Consider the following 19,363-nt stretch of genomic DNA (forward strand, 5'->3'; position numbering starts at 1 on the left):
CGGGGATATTATCGTTGAAATATCGGTATGATATCGGTTCTAGATTTAGAGACTATAATTTTATATTAAACATTTTCTCCACACATTTTCGGATAAGATATAATAGATAACATCAATTTTATCAAAAAAACAAAAGAGTAACTTTAGTAACTTGCTTCGAGAGCTACATGCACCTCTACTACCACCTGGAAGACTTTCTTCGCCAAAATTAACCTTAAACTTTATAGAAAACGACCAATACCGTCTCATATCGGGAAATGTAGGAAAATTTCGTATCGACCGATACGGCCGATATTTGACCGAAACGGCCGATATTCGACCGATACGGCCGATATTATCGGGCGAATATCGTATCCCCGATATCCTTCTTATCGTATCGTTCTGGACCGATATCCGAAATATCCCGATATATCGGCCGATACGGCGGATATTGACTACATTGCTCACATCTGTTTCGATCCAAGTTCCGAGTCAAATTCAGTCAGTCACACGACTCACACCCAAACAAACAAACAAGGTGGTAGAGGAAATTAAACCTTGCCGTTTCTCCCACTAATCGTTTCTCTCAGAAACCATGATTCCATCTCAAGCTTCGCACCATTCCTCAATCTATAAAGATTTTCTTCCTCCAATCTCAATTGTGAACCATCATTTCCTTCTTGAATCTCAACTGTAAACCATTTTCTTTTCTTTTATTTCTTATCTTTTAGGGTTCTAATCAACTGTTCTTCTATTTCGTCTTGTAACCAAAGAAGAAATCAAACCCACCCCCTTTTATTTCATCATCAGTAGTATACCGAAGAAGAGTCAGTGAAGATTTTATGGTTAGAAGCATGAATTATCGGTGAATTTGTTTGTGTGTTTTGGGTAATTCTCAGTATTACATTTACAGAAGCAGCTAATGCCAGAGTAAGTAACACGAAATGACAACCCTAATTTTCTTGGTTTTTGTTTTGTTGCGACTGTTATATTTATACTTCATTGATGAGTATGTTAATTTTGCAGCTGGAGCAACGGCTATGTGGGGGAAGGGACTTAGGGACAAGAAGCTGGTGGAGAAATTGTATGCTGAGCAGAACTAGGTCAGATTTGTTTTTGTTTAATATCTGATTCATTGTTAGTGTTTGCAGAACTTGATTTTGAATTGATGGATTTATTGTGTGATGTATAAATCTATATTCTAGGTTACTTTGGCCATGTTATAGGATGGATTATTTTTTAGGGATGGTGTAGTTAAGGTTATGTTTGGAGTGTGTAGCTCTTGTTTACTAGAGGTAGTAATACTGGACAATACTGGCACAATGGCCTTGAATATCTTGTCACTGGTGAAACTTATCGATAATCAATTTTAGGCCCATCAATAAATCTTAAAGACTGTTAAAGAAGTGGCATGATATTATATGGCCGGTGTCGGGATTCTGGCATATCCTTGTCCTGATTGGACGTTTCATTCTGTAATTGCTAACCAAATCGTAGAAACTGAATATTGACCTCAAAGATCAAATGCCAAGTGGTTTAGGTTTTCTACTCATATTGATGCCTCAGTGGTAAATACCCGATGCGTTTGTTAAAGGTATTTAATAATTTAAGATTTATTCAAATAAATCTAGAAAAATCTAGATTAGTCAATGTCGGTTGGAGAAGGCTAGTTTTCTAGACTATAGAAAGTCTAGACTGATCAATGCTAATTGGTCATGGTCTAGAGTATTCTTTCACTAGACTCTTCCTGGTTTTTTTTTAGTCACGTGTTCTCTAGAGTTTTCTATCTCTAGAATTTTCATCCTAGTCGGTTAACATGCTTATAAATAGGCAGTGAATATTTCGTGTTGAATCATCCGAAAAATCAAGTGAGTGAGAGTTAGTAAGAGTTAAGTGCTAGAGTAAGTCCACATTGCGCCAACAAATTTGGTAATCTCCTATTCTCCATTACACTGCAAAATCTATGGCGAGATTTTGATAATTTACTTATGAAAGAAAATAAATAAACAAAAACGAAAATGTCACAGGAATGTTAGTATAGCACTTTGGCTTATACTACTTACTCCGGCACTCAATTCTTACCAACTCTCACTCACTTGAGTTTTCGGATGATTCAGAATGAAACATTCACCGCCTATTTGTAGGCATGTTAACCGACTAAGAGGAAATTCTAGAGATAGAAAACTCTAGAGAACACGTGATTAAAAATAGGCTAGGAGAGTCTAGTGAAAAAACACTCCAGACTATGACCGATTAGCATCGATCAGTCTAGACTTTCTATATTCTAGAAAACTAGCCTTCACCAACCGACATTGACTAATCTAGATTCATTTAAATGAATCACAAATTATTAAATACCTTTAACGCCCCCTCTTAATTTGTGATGTTAAGCTATTCTCTAAAATGATTGAACCTATATACTGTAATGGCTTTTGTGAAAATGTCGGCATTTTGTTCAATTGTCGGACAAAATTGGAGCTCAACTTCCTTGTTTTCGACCAGCTCTCTGATGAAGTGGTGTCGTAGCTCTATATGCTTCGTCCGTGAAAGACTGGATTTTTTGTCATTACAAATTACGGCTAGCTCTGGCTTGTTCACACTACAAGTTTTTGCTAGACAATTCTAGAATCTTTTTATCATTACAAATTAGACGTTCCAACACCCCCTCTTAATTTGTGATGCTAAGCTTGTCTCTAAAGTGATTGAACTTATCCAACTGTAATGGCTTTTGTGAAAATGTCGGCATTTTGTTCGATGGACAGAATTGGAGCTAGATGTACAGCCGGTAAAAAAAACTTTAGAGAGGCTGTTGGTCACTTTTGAGATAAGTGCAAACAAAGTTTGCTATTGTTAGAAGTCTAGATAAGCTAGATAATACCTAGTGAATATTCTAGAGAAATGTAGAGCATGTATGATGGTTTATGTAAGCCTAAATAGGCATGATGTATACTCATTTGCAAGTAAGCAAGACACATCAATACAAAAGAGAGTTTAAGAAACTACTAAGTCTTGTTTCACAACCTTCTTCATTAGAGTTGTAGGAGCACAACCTTCTTCACTAGAGTTGTAGGAGCTCTGTACGAGCAACGCCATTATGCTCGTATATCTCCGCAAATATTACTCAAGTGTTCCTAGCTCTTTATAAAATTAAAGATATCTAACTGCATTTAAGCCTCAGTGGTAAACTGAATATTATGCATTTATGCTCAGTATCTTAATTCTTAAGTACTGTTCTGGTTAGTTGAAGAGCTAGGGAACACTCAAATATTCGAAGTGTTAACCAAGATGCAGATAGAAATCGCAATGAGTGCCTGTTCGTAAATAATAAGTTACAAACCAAATGATAGCTTAGCTCCTTAGTTTGACTTCTCTCAGTTTAGATCGATGTAGATCATCATGCTGCACAATTAGCCTATAGATACATTTGGGACAGTACAAAACTGAATTTCTGCACCAATTTAGGGCCAAGTAACAAGGGTCCTGCATTATTTAAAAATTTGAGGTGTCTACAGTACAGCATCAACATTCCTACTTGGATCTGACACCGCTAGGCACAATTGTGGATATTGCAGTCACCATTAGCCTCTTGGGTTTCACAAAAACCTAAAGCAAATAAAGCACAACTAAAATCTTAAGAGTATCAAGCCATGTTCAACACCCCATGCCAGTGTGTGTCATTCTGAGGTCGCTGTGTTTCCATATCATGGTTACATTTGCATACACTTAGAATACTTCAATTGATCTTCATCCCTTGCTTGTCTAAAATTGTAGACATCATCAGATTAGTGTAGTGTTTGTTTCTTGAATCCGTTTATATTGTATCTTCCATTTTGACTGCTGGATATATTATATGGGTGCCTCGTCAAGTATTTGTATGTCTTGAAGAGTATATTCAACATACTATGTTCCACTAGATATTTAGCCTGCCATATTTCTCAAGTGTAGTTATTCTTGTTAAAGCACTGGAAAATTGACCGAAATACTAAATTGTAGCTAAGTGAATTTCACATGGAAGCTATATGCATTATTATAAATTTCAGTGAAGGATGACTGCACATCTGCTTGAACATTTCTATTACTAAGAGAGCTGAAAACTGCTGTGTTTTTCTGTGGTGGTGAAGGATGCTAAATTACTATCTTAAAATTCCGATTCCCTTTTGTGTCTTAGCAAATTGACCCGCTTATATCCATCAACCTTATTTTGCAGACAATGAAAACTAGGCCCGTTGTTCCTGGCTTGTTCTGATTAGAGAAGAGGCTGGAATATGATGGGAGGTGGAATTTCAGATGCAAGGAATGACTGGGGCTTCACTACTCTCCCTGAAGCAGAGGTTATCTCCTTCTCCCTCTCTCTCGTGATTTATTCTTAAGTTATAGCCTTACTTGCAACCTCATAAAAGTGCATTTGCTTAAATCTCAAAATCAGAAGATGCATTACTGAATTCACATGCGTAAGAAATTGAAACTTGCTCTCTATATTAGTCAGAAAAGATCTCAGGGACCTCATTCTTGGAGCCACCTTTGAATTAACATGCCAACTGTCAGTTATTTGTTCATTCTCGACGCCAAACACATGTAAACGCCTTGCACCGAAGGCATAGAAAAAAAAATCCTAGTTAAAAGTTCGGCCAATAATTTTGAGTTTCGATTCCGAAGTACTCCTTGCTCAACTCTGGTCTTGTTTTTTTTGTTTTTCATGATAAATATGAGTCTGGACTTGCTTCCTCCAAAATAAACTTTTGGGTGGATCTAATTCAGGCGTATGCTTTATTTGGTTGAATTTATGATCTTTTGGATTAACATTTAAAGTGGCAACTTTTATTTTGAATGTGTTACGTTCTTGGTAACTTAATTTCTCCTATATGTGTTTAGGGCGCACCACTAGCTGTTTTTTGAATAAACAATGTCTGACACATGTAATAGGGATTTACTCTCACAAGAGAAATCCTATTGTTGTTAATCTGATTCACGTTTTGCTGAAACAATCGTTGTTAAAATGCTGGTGAACTTTCTGTTAAAACTAGTCGCTTTAAGACCTGTGAAAACTGTTGAAAAGACGATTAGCAATATAATGCAAGGAAAAGGTGAAGGTGAAGACAAAAGGGATGAGGATGACAAAATCAATACATAGAAGATACCTAGTGGGATTACTGGAAGGGTGAGCTATGTTAGACTTGAATGAATATCATAATCTGAACTTTGAAGAAAGTGTTTCGAGTTGCATTCTGAATCTTTGTAGTTTCCAGAGTAGTGTTTCTGGGTGCAAAAGACTTCCTGTACGATCTGGCATGTTTCTTGAGTCTGTTTCCAAGTTACGCCTTTGTCACATGCTTTTTCTGAAATTCTTGAATATGTACATGATCAAATGATAAATGCTCGACCACTACCTTTCTATGGGTACTCCAGAAATCCTCTTATATGCATTTGTATTGTTAAAGTACTTTCTCAGGTCCTTGGATTTATCTTGTGATTTATATTTTTGTAGGTAAGGTTACTTTGGCCATGTTATATGATCTATTATTTTTTAGGGATGGTGGCTATGGGGAAAAGTTAGGGTTTTGTTTGGAGTGTGTTTCTTCGCATGTTAGATTGTTTTGTTTTGGTCTGTTGGTGTTGGATTGGTTATTCACTGGTTAGAGTTCTTATGTTAGAATGTACCTTTTCTAATTTTAGTCTGATTTTACATTTCCTCGGGGAATTGGCTTATCATTGTTGAAATGAGGATTTTTACTGATCGACTCTTGGGAACGAAAGTTAGATTGTCATGAAATGTCATCAAAGGGGTAGTTTAAGGGAGTTTAGTGTGTTTGAAGAACATTATTTTAATTAGATGACCATTGGTGTGGATGTTGTTGCTGGATGAAAGAGAATCAGATAAAAGATAGAAAATAACATTCTTTCAAGAACAGATGCACAATGTACTTAAGAGAATGACTTTGAGGGTTATCAATCAATTCTTAACATCATTTTTTCACTCCCTAATTTGGCGGTCTTATAATTGTTTATAGGGCTCATCTTATCCTGCCATTTAAGCACACAAAATGCCGTTTCTTTTCTTTTTTTCCTTCCTGCAGAAATACCTCATGTGGAAGTCGAAAACTGGAAAATAGGCCCCTGGCATCTTTAATTCAGATATATAGTTAACATATTTGAAATCTTGTGGGATATTATTCTTTACTATGTAAACTCTTATCTCAAAGTTTTCTGCTTTCCGATATTCATAGTTTGTATTGTAGGAGTTAGTAACTCGTATCTCAAATTTACCTGTTCAGAAGTCAAAATGCTCTTGCTTTCGCAATTCAAATCAACACTTAAATATGATGTATTCTAATGCATATTGGTGATCCTAGTTATGTGGTTATTACACTTTAACTGAAAAGATTATCAGTGGTTATGTGATAACTAATGACTATTCGCATTACCAGCTTGCCAGGAAGAGTATTATCTACCGGTCAACATATTTGACTTGTGATGCTCATTTTGCAGACAACAAAGTTTAAATTCAATCTCTACTTGCAAATGTTGGTGTTCTTTGGATGACTTACTGTTTTAGTTTTGTCTGAATTGAGCTATTATGACCCAAAGACTAACTTCTTTCTCTTTTGTGTCTAACTTGGTTCCTATGTACCATTGGGCTGAACACAATTATTTTGTTGTGGATTGGAGTTCGGTGAATATTTGAAATGTCGGCAAACCAAATTTTGTAGTTGTATGATTTTGGGAGGCTTTTTCAATTTGTGGAATCTATTGTGTACATTTAGAGCAGTCATAAAGATGCATGTGATACTAATGACGTTACAATCATGCTTCCCTTGTACCCTAGCTATATTATCTTGGTTATTAAGATATGTAAAAGAGTCTATTTCAATGACAGTTCTTCAATCATCTACGGTTTTACCATCTGCAGGGAAGTTCTGATGTTTTATAGTATACCCTGTGCCTGAAGATTTTCCTTTAATTTCAGGAAGAGGCAAAAGCAGTTGGTCAGTTGTTGTTACGAAGGTGACGAAAGGTTGCTTAGGGGGAGAATTTATGCCCAGTGATACGCTTGCAAAACACCTATTTTATTGTAAGTCTTTTCTAGATACCGAAAGCATTACTGCCTTATGGTAATCCCTTTTCGTATTACCTTTTGAACATATGCAGTGCTACGCTTGCAAAGCACCTATTTCATTGTAAGTTTTTTCTAGATGCCGAGAGTGTTAATGCCTTATGGTAATCCCTGTTTCATATTACCTTTCAAACATATGCAGTATATGAAGATGTTTGTTGAGCGATATGACACACTTCCTGTATGGCTCTACCTCTACAGCTGAAGGACTAGTTATGAACTGTGAGTCTAGGATATAGGGTTTAGTTTACCCACTTAATGTTGAATCTGGAAACGTGGCATTTGCTCCTGCTTTTGCTTTAGTTCATGTTGCATTTAGTTTCTTTTATCCTTTGTCGAAATGATATTGGTTTCCATATATATTTGGGTTCATATGTATGCTATCGGAAAATTCTTGAAATAGTCCACAGTACATACAGCCCAATGATATTTTAGTATCACATGCATCCTTATGCCTTAGTCTCTTTTCCTTCTTTCTTTTTAAGGTTGTTAATTGTATTTTGGTTTTTCTTTGCAGCTTAAGCTTGGAATGATTGTTTTGCCGCAGGTACACCTTCTGGTTAGCACTTATCTTCAAGAAAGCTTAGAACTTATAAGTACTTGTAGTGGGGTGAATTCGGGATTTATTTGGTGTTAAAATATCTTTATCATTTGCTTACTCATTATACTGAAATTGTTACTATTGTTGAACATTTTCTAATTTTCTGAAAATTTCGACTTGTTTGCAGGTGCTGATGGCAAGAAAGGTGGTGCTGGGCATCAAGCAACTCCTTACCCCCAAGGGAGGAAAAGACCCCTGCAAGAGGAGGCAACATGTCAAACAAATCTCCAAAATCTACTGGGTCAGTTTCATGCAATTCTTATAGCAAGTAAACATATCTCGTATTTGTTTTAGGTGTTGCTTATTTTATAGAACCACAACCACTGGGTAGCATACCTTTAGTCTGTAATGTGGAATGTAAGTAGTATCACCTAGGATTAGCATTTGCAGGAGGGTAACTCTAGATTTTCATGCTATGGAATGATGAAAGATAATATAGACGGGAACAGTTACAGGACAAATCTGGCTTTTACCCCTCCAGAGTCCTTGAGAACTGGTAGGTGCAATAATAACAAGGGTTTATAAATGTCTTTTATCATTCTCTGTCCTATTACACCCAATCAAGGAAGGGTGTTCGTAGTATCATTCTCAGTAGAATAATGTTTCATTATTCTCAGTAGTATGCTATGTACAGTGTCACTTTTTTTACGGCTTCTCAGTAGCATTCCTTTACTGCTTGATCACATCGTAACAAGGCATTTACCAAGCTGTCTGCTTGGCTTACTATAGGCTCCATAGGTACAGCGCGTCACTTTTTTTTACTTAAATCTTCAAATAAGTGTGATCTCTTTTCCTTGTTCTTTTTAAAGTTGTTAATTGTAATGTTTTTCTTTGCAGTTTATCATTTTGCTGTGGGTACATTATTCTGGTTAGCACTTATCTTTAAGAAAGCTTAGAACTTATAAGGACTTGTATTGGAGTGAATTCAGGATTTTTTTGGTGTTAAAAAATCTTTTATCATTTGCTTACTCATTAGATTTAGATTGTCATATTGTTGAGCATTTTCCAATTTTGTTCTAATTTCCTGAAAATATCGACTTGTTTGCAGGTGGTGACTGCACGAAAGAGGTGGTGTTGGGCATCAAGCGACCCCTGCAAGTGGAGGCAACAAGTCAAATCTACAGGGTCAGTTTCGTGCAATTCTTGTAACAAGTAAACATATCTCACCTTTGTTTTATGTGGATTATTTCATAGAACCGCAACCACTGGGTAGTACTCCTTTAGTCTGTAACTTGAGATACTTTATAGTACAAGTCGTGCTGGTACTTTCATCAAACAAAATTCCCAGATTTGGATCTTGAACCACTGTAGTTTGTTAAAGCTGTAAAATAAATTTTTTTTTTTTTTTTTTTTTGTAATGTTCATGTGATAATTGGTTCTAGCTACATTTTGCAAACACTATTACCCTACATTGGTACTACTACCCTACATTGGTAGGTAGGAGGATATTTGGATGAAGGGGATCATGGGAGGATAAAGGGCAGTAGGCCACCATTAGCTTAGCACCTTGTTACATGATGATGGGTAATAGACAAAGGGACATGATAGGAGCACGTGAATGTCACGTGACGTGATTACTCCACTGGAGCCACCAGAGTTTTTGCTAGAAACTCTAACCACCTCTCCACGTATACCCATAAGCAGACGAAGGTTGGTTCGATGAGATCAATAATAATCCAGAAAGCAAGAGCAATCTAGACAGAGCCCATCATTAAGAAGACAAAACAAGAAGATGCGTTTCCACATTAGGGTTCCACAAAACAAGCTTGTTGTGTGCTGCGTCTTTTAGATACAAAAAAAAAAAAAGAATAAAAAAGTGCGAAGTTCATTATGGAGGAGACACATATGCATCTCTGCATGCTGACACCAAATACAACGTAGACACGCATCTCTTCTCCCATACCCTCCACCTTTGTCATCTTTTATGTATGTCAGGCTCTCACCAATTCTTTTCATTTATATAATAAACTCTCATCTTCTTCATTCATTCACTCGCAATTTCCCTCACTCTCTGGTAATATGTCTAGTAGTATGTATGCAGCAGAAAATAACCATTATAAGAAACTCCTTGGTCATCATCAAGGAGGAATTGCAGATCTTCCACCAAGAAAGCAGCTTCTTACTAGGAGATCTTCTAACTTGATGATACCAAATATTTCTTTTGATGATCATGATGATGATCATTTTGAAACAGTACTACTGAATTTTCCTCACAAGTTCTTGCCATGCAACAACACTTCTGACGATGATGAGAATGATCCGTATGCAAGTGATGAATTTAGAATCTATGAGTTTAAAATCCGACGTTGTATGAGAAGTAGAAGTCATGATTGGACTGATTGTCCATTTGCTCATCCCGGTGAAAAAGCACGTAGAAGAGATCCACGTAGGTATCATTATTCAGGTAATGCTTGTTCTGATTTCAGACGTGGTAATTGTCTCCGTGGTGATTCCTGTGAATTCTCTCATGGTGTTTTTGAATGTTGGCTTCATCCTACTCGTTATAGAACTCAAGTTTGTAAAGATGGCCGGAACTGTAAACGGAAAGTTTGTTTCTTTGCTCATACACCTAAGCAACTTAGGGTGCTAGTCCCTCCTCGTGATAGTCCTAGAACAAAACCCCATCATCATCTCTGTAATTGTGTTTACTCTCATTCTTCGTCTTCGTCACCAGTTTCTTCTTCTTCTCCTACTTCTACACTAATGGGGTTCTCTCATTTATCATTGTCTCCGCCATTATCACCAACAATATCTCCTAGTTCATCATCAGAGTTAACTCCTAAGCAACAACAATCTCTTCTGGGAATGTTGAGTTATAAAAGTAAGTTGATGGAGCTGGTAAATTCTTTGGAAGCTATGGATTTGAGTTGTATTAATAATGATTCTCCTACTGCTGCTGCAATGATCAATGACAACAATTTTTCTTGGAGTGGTGGTAATAACAATATTTCTTCTTCTTCTCCTAATTATGAGAATCAGGAGCAGTTCTTTATGTCTCCTAATTCAACTACTACTGAGTCACCAAGAAATAATAGTGGATTCAAGCAGCGAGATTATTATAACTTCTCTAATAATGAAGATTATGGAAATGGTGAATCATCATCATCTTCATGCCCTCCTGATCTTGATTGGGTGAATGAGCTTGTGATGTAAACCATGGTCGAAGCTATATGTAAGATTTGTTCATCACTTAGAATAATGAGTATATAATTATGTTTATGGGGATTGGTCGTTGATGGTGAAGGGGTAGCTATTGATTTTTAATTGGGTTGTGTCGGTCTAATTAGTATTTTGGTTTGATTTTTGTTGTTTGATTCAAAGGAAGAAGAAGGTTCATTAAGATATAAGAAGAGCTTGATGTTTTGTTTAGTTCCTTGATTGATGAGGTCCAAGTACTTCTCTCAAGTACCAAGTTGTGTTTAGTTGTGTTTGATTTTTGAGTGATGTTTTTGTTTCATGTGCTGTATTTATATCCCAGAATAATGGAATAGCCTGCTTGTTTAAATGTTGCATTTCATTTCGCAAAAAATTGTCTCGTAATACTCGTATGCCGTTTCACTGTTACTAATTGAGTGCGTCTAAAACTACATGTTGAAGAGTTCCGGCAAGCATTTTACCTGCACTCATGTCGGCGGGGCGGCAGCCGCTGGATAGTGCAATAGCCCGAGGCTAGCAAGGTTTAGGGGTGTAGGAATGCGCGATTATCAACTGACCAAATAAAGCTTAGCAAAAATTAATGCACCGCCACACAGGCCCCTAAACAGAAAATACAGAATTAACCGCAAAGGAAAAATGTTCTGTGAGCGCTTTAAATTTTGTAATATGATTTTAGTTGTCCAGTTCTTCTTGAGCAGCAAATTAACAGCCAACCGAGTGTAGGATCAGAAATTTTGCATATGAGTCCATAGGAGCACTAAGAATCAAAAATAAATTGTACATAAATTTCTCAAGAACCAAATGAATTGTGCATTGGCAGTGGCAGAACTAGACTTTGATTAGAGGAGCACTAAGTTTTTGATTAAGTACACCTACTTTTCGCATCACTAAGTTGTTGATAAAGTGACCCGCTTTCTAGAAATTTGTTAAAGTTCAAAAGACAAATTCCATGTAGCTAAGTAGCAGGTGGCGGTTATCTTTTCAATTAAAAATCATATTTATCCCTGTACTACATCTTTTTGATGGGGAGAGTAAATGATCGGACGATCCGGAAAATTGTGTAACGATCCGGGACCGGGTTCGACAAACCTGAAAACGTTGTCACGATCCTGAACCGGGCTCGATGAACCTAAAAAAATGTTGTAGAAGGTCGTTTTCATCTAACCAAAAACCCCAAAACACTTGAAATGATGAACACTTTTTGGGAAATGATGTAACGAACCTGAAAACGGTTTAACGATCCTGAACCGGACTCGACGAACCTGAAAAATGATGTATAAGATCAATGTGACAATAATAAAAGGGCAAATATGTAACGTAAATTAGTCTTAACTAACACTAAGATCAATGTGGCAATAATAAAAGGCAAATATGTAAAGTAAATTAATCTTAAGTAACACTAAATGGAAAAACTAACGTGAGGATACTTTAAAAACTTTTAAAAAAATGGGGGCATTTTTTAGTGGGTATCCAAAAAGCGGGGTCCTTCATCAAAATTCTCATACCATTATTCATACTTGTATAAATTTACCACCCCAACACGTTGGTCAGATAATTTTTGATCTTGTTGCATCACAACGGAGTAACTTAATAACCACCAACATAACTTGATTGATTAAATGACGTGAGCAAAATTTAATCCTTATGCAACAAGTAGAGTATTTTTGTTAAGCATATGCCGAATTTGCCAAGGAATTATTGACTACCATGAATCAACTCTATTATGCAGAGATAAAATCAATACTTGTTTGAATCAGACTAGGCATTTGCATGAACCAGCTGACTCAAAAATACATTTCATACAAAAACAAATTCGGGGAAAAATGAGCTGACACTCTGCTAAGTCAGTTTTAATCCTTCTTTCATCTAATCCATCTCCACACTGAAAACTTGAACAGATATTAAGAGTAAGACTTCACTGAAAACCCTTCTTCCATGGGTTATAAAAACAACAATCAGTGTAAAAAATGCTCCACTTACCAGTAGCAGCTTCTCTGGGCCGCAGGTGGAAACTTTTTTACAGTCTGGCCACCTAAAAATTGAACTCAACAGTATTGTTTATGCATTCTGCATTTTGGAAAATTCTTTATACCTATGATGTCTGGCCGCCTAAAATCCGAAGGCAACTCTTTGCAAAAAATCGGGTCTTCGCTTACTTGGCATCCGAAGCAACCCTGTAATCTGTAGCTCTGTAACTGCTTTACAAAACCTCGCCTGAATTGAAGCTTCACTAATGGACTCAACCTCAACTGTAACTCTTCTCTTTTTAGATAATGGTGACATCTGCAACTTTCGCTTACCTTTTTTGGTATTACTTTGAGGATGAATTATAGCCTTGAATGATTGAAACCAGTCATGGAGATTGATCAGATCACCATGTTCTTGAGCCAATTGGTAGATAATTGAGGTATCATTCATTGATGGTAACAGAGAATCCCCACTCTTGTTACAACAACTGCAATGGAGATAGGTATGGGATTTGAGAAGATCAACTTGAATCATTTTCCTTGGATCTCCGATCAAAGCTGACTGCAGTACATCGACGTGCTTAAAGCAGAAAATTTCATGGAACGGCAAAGACTCAACCGGCTTTAGATACTTCTTAACCATACTCTCCAGTAACTTAACAGCTTTCAAATTCACTGCTTTCTTGTCTTTTTCAATATTCAGATGGCTGCGAGATACTGCCTTCTTGGGCGAACCAATCCTTTTTTTTTTTGGACTCTTTCTTTCACCAGGAGACGGAGATGTTACCTTCCTGGGTGAACCTATCCTACCTTTTTTTGGACTCTTAATTTCACCGTTAGATGTTGGCTTCCTGGGTGAACCAATCCCGTCTGGTTTTTTACTCTTGCTTTCACCATCAAAATCTAACATTGACAGCAACTCGTCCACCTTGACATTTATCTCTGTAATCCCTTCAGTGTGTTTTCTCCAAACCCGAAGCATTTGGGATAATTGTGCAGGCGGAAGATCCTTTATCCTGCGTACTGCCTGAGAAATGAAACTTGTTTTCCGAGGACCAAACGGTTCTTCACTATGCAGAAAAATACCACCTGAGGAAGCCTTTACCCGGTCTTCAACAGCACCAGACTGACGATTAGGATCAAGCGCCTCGCAAAAAATATCAAATAGTTTTATTCTGTGAAACTTCCCAGCTTCAAACAAGCACAAAACCACAGAACTCCAGTCTTTCCGCAAGCTCTTTACCTCTGACAAACCAGAAACGAACGTTTCGGTGCTCATACTTGTGACGTCATCCATAAGTTCACAAGATCGTAAATCAAAAGCACACTTTTTCATTTCTTCGGGGAGTGATTCACACATTTCCATCCAGAAACTATGACTATCTTCACTTAAGAAGCCTTCACATAAGAAACTTAGAGGTTCCATTGAGAAATGTTTAGAGCAGGCAATCTTCAGAGCCCCGACGAAAGATGTAACTGTTCCATCTTGCCTTAAAAAATAATTTCTCAGAAAAACAGCCACTTTATGTCCAATGTCGAACCCCATACATAATTTAACAAGAACAGCCTCCATGATTGCATCCATTCTCTCAGATGGAAAACCTAAAGTGAACTTACATGGTGAGAGGTATTGCAGTGCATTGGATGTAAGTAACTTCTTAGGAGCATCGATGGTTGTTGCAACTCCCATTATTAAGATGATTGGAATCTTTATCACCCACTCCCTCAAAATTAAGATGAACTCAGATAAGACACATCCATTGCACCTTTCAATATCATCAATGATCACAACTATGGGATTTCCACTGTTTGCTGGTTCAGAATGCCATTGCGCTAAGATACTTATATCAGCTGCATCTGGAGTGAACTTAATCAACTGCCTCAGCAGACTTCTAAGACACCCACCAATTCCACTCTTGGCAGTGAAGTCCATTGATGAAAGAGTAACCACATGAGAATCATAAGATTTCAAATGCATGGCTAGTTCTTTAAATGTCAGCAAATCATCAACAAACTCCACATTTTTCGTCAGTACAAAACCAATAAAAATCTGTTTGCAAGTGATATCAGTCAGTGGAGGGTATGAATGTAGGCCACCAGGGGTTCCAGCAGATTTGATTGAAGAGAAAGATTCGCAAACCCATTGGTGTATCACATCAAATACGCTGATATTGATGTTCCTCAAAACATCCTTGATAGTTGTATCAATCTTAGTCCAAACCAAATCAAATGCCTCAAGACGCACCTCTTCATAATCCTCTTCTACCACTTGCTTGGTTTCCTCTGATTTCTCTGCAGCTTTAGGAGAAGATAGGGACGCTAACTTGCTCCTGGTTTTTCCAGTTCCAGAAGCTTTTCTACTTCCTTTTTGAGGCAACGCCTTGTGCAGAACAAAGAAAGGCTGAAGATTGTTTTCCCCATTGTCTGCAATTGGTGATGCAGGTGGAGAATCTAGGCTTTCAGACTCCATGGATGCTGTTGGAAAAAAACTTGTTAGTCAGTGCATGAGGGGAATAAATAAACACCATTAACCATCCATATAAAAAAAAACAAACCATGTCATTTCCCCTGGACGACAAGCGTGGATAACTAAGATTTCAAGGATTCCATTTTCGTCAAGTCACTAACCAGGTAAACTTTCAAGTATGGGATTCACTGTATTCGAGTTTTGTACACATCGATTTCAACGATTCCATTCTCAGTCAACTCACTAACCAGGTATACTATCCCTAAATTTCTACAGTGTGCCATTGTATTAGTCCATTTTCAAGTAAGAAAAAGGAATAAAAACACATCTTTATCACAGGATTGAAAGTTACATAAGTAAAATTTCAAAAGTTTTCAGTAAAGGTTCAATTCTCATATAACCTAAAATTAATTTGTGTGTATTAGACGATTCGAGTCAAAATCAAAACCCCAGACACCAATCCTCAAATTCCTCAATACCCATCTCCAATTCCGCAAGAACAATGCCAAATCTATTTCAAACATCACTTTAGTCATTAACTAATTTCTAGACACCAAAAAAAAATCAAAAACCCTAATTTGAAAACCAAAGATTAGAAACAAATATAGGCATAAATTTTGAAAGATGTCTCACCAGTAACTGATAGTAATCAAATCCTTAGAATCAAAATCCTGCTGGACGCCTGTGATTATTGTAGATTTAGGCTGCTGGTCTTTGAGAGGTGAGATGGGGGAGTGAAAGTGAGAGAGGAGAAAAATGGAGAGGGTGATTTTCCCGCCAAAACAAATGTGTAACTTTAGGTTAAAGAAGATGCCACGTGCGTTTGTTAGATCAGATTACCATTTAACCCTAACGCCAATCCATTTCCCGAAAACACCATTTACCATTTCCCCATTTCCCATTTAACAACGGTAAGTTGAGTGATTTCAAGACTATCATGAGTTTAAGATCGAATACAAGAGAACACAAAGTAACAAGAAACGTGAGAGTACAATACCGAAAAATCCGACACGAGAAAGGGAAGGATTATCGGAGTAAGACAAATACAAGTATGAATAAGATCCGGTTAAATCAGAAGAAGGATAGTTTTTCTTGGAATTAAATTCCAACCATTTAGTTTGTTTTTCTTGTTTAGAAAGAAATGCTTCCAAAGTAGGAGTGATTTGCTCAAGTCTCTTGTAAATAGTGATGAAGCTTCCGTCGTCAAAAAGACCACCGATGAAGAGTTTGTCGCCGGAAAGTTGATGATGAAGATTCCGATGAAGAGTTCGTCGCCGGATACAACAAAGATGGAGATTTCGTCGTTGGCGAGCATCACTATTGATCTTAGAACCCAATCCAATAACCTAAATCACCATTAAAGCGAAGATAAACCTCAAAAGAATAGAGAAAACCATCAAATCAGTGTAGATAAGTAGAAAACATAATAAAAACTAAACCAATCTACTAACTAACCTAGAAAACAAGTAAAAATGAAGAAAGCTGCTCATATCTGAGCAGAGAAGGATTGTTTTTGTTGGTTTTGTTGGGGAAGAAGAAGGAGTGAGAGGGAGGAGAGACAGCAGTACAATGTAACAAAAAAAACCATAAGAATTTTCCGTTCATGAAGCAAACTTTAGGTCTCGCTCGAAAAAAAATGCTTGTGATACATAGAAATTTTAAGTTACAGTGCAGTTTTGTTCACCGGGAATTTTAGGTAACATGACAATTTTTAAGTCTCAAAGCAGATTTTCAGTCATCAAACAAGTTTGTTGGGACTTGGGATCACTGTTTGGAAAATTTTGTTCAGTATTACATTTTGAGTTACAATAACGTACTTTTACTTGCAAGGATATGAAACAGAAATCTAAGTCACGTTGAAGTTTTGGATTGAGGTCAGATGAAAATGTATGGTTATTGGGCAGTTTTCTGCTAATCATGCATATTCTAGCTCCTACACTGTTACTTACAAGGATATGAAACAGAAACCCATACTGTTAAGGCTGAGTCGCTGAGCACAACTACCTGTATTTGGATGGGTTTTCCGAATTGGACACGGGTGCAACATCTAAAATCCGTCACCCGACTGACCTGCCCAGTTCAGGGGTAATTGAAGCCGGTTCCTATGGGAGTGGCAAACTTGAGAGTTTGCCATTTTTGCACCCACTATGGAGCTGGCAAATCGGCCTGGCTAAGTGGAAAATTTGCCACTTAGCCAGGCCAGGTCAAGTTTCCACCGAGCGGTTGAGTCTCGACCGCTCGGTCAAGACTACACCGTTAGGTGTTATTTACACCGCTAGCGGCTCTTATAAGACCGGTCGGTCTAGTTTACACTGCTAAGTAGAATCTGATCCAACGGCCATAAATCTTTCCTCCTATAAATACCACATTCCTCTACCATTTTAACTCACACCTTCTTCCTATTTTCTTAGATTTTCCAATGACTCAAAACATGTCTATGGCTCAATTCATAGAAGAGCAATATGCAACCGAAAATCAAAGAGTTGCACTTCGATCTAGTGTGCAAAATGAAATAAGAAGAGAAAATAGTTGGAGAGTTGCACATCAGCGCAATTTTAGCACGTTGAAGATGAATGCATCTGCAGGAATTATGTTTTCTTCACTAATCATCCAATCGTTGATGGCGCATTACGGCTAATTCCGTTTTGGGGACCCGTTTTAATGAAATTTGAAGAAGAAACAACGAACCTCAACAATCGCAATTCGATGGTGTTGAGTGCTCGGTTCTCCATAATTTCCAAGAATGTTAACAAGTATATTGGTATGATAAGGGAAGAGGCTCGAAACATGAGAAGTGGTGAAACCCTGCTGGAGATTGATCAAAGATATTGTGCAAAGTGGCTCCGTGACAACGGAGAGAAGTTCCGATGTGCAAATTGTTATGAAATCTTAAAAGTGTTGCCTCAATTTAATCTAGCTTATCAATTCCAAGTTCTCAATTTTAATTTATGTAGAAAACTTTAAATGAAGATTATTATTTATCAAACAAAAGTGCAATTACATTAACGATTTAAACAAACCACGATTCATATTAACGATTAACAATCTATCTGTTAGAGCATAACTCGATTGAACCCACCAAGCGTTGGTATGTCAAGTTTGGTTGTCATATTTTAGTGAACCAAAACTCATTTCAAGAGTTGCTTGATTATATATGCTAGAGTCAACTTCGTATAGGTTAGCTAGAAAGTTACTAGGATATGAGACTTATAAGTATTACGTGAAGACTTGAAGAATGTGAAGAAGTAAAGAGCTACATCAACGACATCATCCTTCCTCTTGAGTTTAGTAATGTTTGACTTGAACTGTTTCATTCCTAACGTATCTTTCAAGTCGTGCATATTGAAAATGTTAGAGCACTGCTCGGTCGAACTCGCATGCGCTGCTATCTCAAGCATGTTTGTCAATGTTAGTGATCAAAACTATAAGTCTTGATTTCTAGCCTATTTATAGATGTCTCGGACTAGGACATAGATAGTGTAGTTGAGCTTAGATTTCACAGAGTTCATCATTTGAAGACGAAGAACTACTAAGGGGAGTTTGTAGAACTTCTTCGACAAAAGGTATGTGGAGACTTGAACTCATCTGTCACTTGGAAAGTCTATTTCTACTATCTCATATATTGAGACATAATTCGTGTTAAGATATAGTTTTCTCTATACACATTTGAGATTTCGAGTTGAGTATATCTCGCTTACATATTTCTCGAAATATGTGTTGGTAAGCTTTCGCTTCGACCAAGTTCATCTTATATCATGAGAAAATTTCCGAGTAACATCTTACATGGTTTGTGTGATACAATCATTTGATGTAGGCTTGAAATGTTTCGATAATGATTATTTCAATATCTTGAAAATTGCTTTGATGCTAATAGTGTGTGAAAATGACTGTTGTCATTATAGAAGAATGTTTCAATGATTGAAATAAAGAGTTGAGAATGTAACCATGTTTGGATATAAGCATATATAGTGTGTTCGCACATTAGTGTATAAATCCATAAACCGGGAGCCAAGTGTATGCATATGTGTGTATTCAAAATTGGTGAAGGAGACAGGTTAAGTATGCGTACCCGTACGCATACT

The 19,363-nt window shown here is 37.1% G+C and overlaps 2 protein-coding genes and 1 long non-coding RNA gene across 5 annotated transcripts; 2 read left to right on the forward strand and 1 right to left on the reverse strand.

Moving 5' to 3' along the window:
• Window positions 1-529: 529 nt before the first annotated feature.
• On the forward strand, window positions 530-9,011 carry LOC113314354. Of its 3 annotated transcripts, XR_003342379.1 has the most exons (8): window positions 530-909; window positions 1,006-1,082; window positions 4,187-4,310; window positions 6,944-7,048; window positions 7,608-7,637; window positions 7,819-7,932; window positions 8,529-8,559; window positions 8,740-9,011. It is a non-coding gene; the product is annotated as an uncharacterized LOC113314354 (long non-coding RNA). The 3 variants fall into 3 exon arrangements; XR_003342380.1 differs by lacking the exon at window positions 8,529-8,559 and having other exon boundaries at window positions 7,608-7,649; XR_003342378.1 differs by lacking the exon at window positions 8,529-8,559.
• Window positions 9,012-9,606: 595 nt separating this feature from the next.
• LOC113307772 (zinc finger CCCH domain-containing protein 2-like) lies at window positions 9,607-11,181 on the forward strand. Its single transcript, XM_026556219.1, has one exon. The coding sequence runs from the start codon at window positions 9,711-9,713 to the stop codon at window positions 10,842-10,844; it is 1,134 nt and encodes a 377-aa protein (XP_026412004.1). The 5' UTR covers window positions 9,607-9,710; the 3' UTR covers window positions 10,845-11,181.
• A 1,349-nt stretch (window positions 11,182-12,530) lies between these two features.
• LOC113313812 (origin of replication complex subunit 3-like) lies at window positions 12,531-16,022 on the reverse strand. Its single transcript, XM_026562605.1, has 2 exons — window positions 15,915-16,022; window positions 12,531-15,289 (listed from the first exon to the last, which is right to left on the reverse strand). The coding sequence occupies exon 2, from the start codon at window positions 15,282-15,284 to the stop codon at window positions 12,957-12,959; it is 2,328 nt and encodes a 775-aa protein (XP_026418390.1). The 5' UTR covers window positions 15,285-15,289; window positions 15,915-16,022; the 3' UTR covers window positions 12,531-12,956.
• Window positions 16,023-19,363: the final 3,341 nt, after the last annotated feature.

This window comes from Papaver somniferum, chromosome 9, assembly GCF_003573695.1.
Source record: "Papaver somniferum cultivar HN1 chromosome 9, ASM357369v1, whole genome shotgun sequence".
NCBI classification, from domain to species: domain Eukaryota; kingdom Viridiplantae; phylum Streptophyta; class Magnoliopsida; order Ranunculales; family Papaveraceae; genus Papaver; species Papaver somniferum.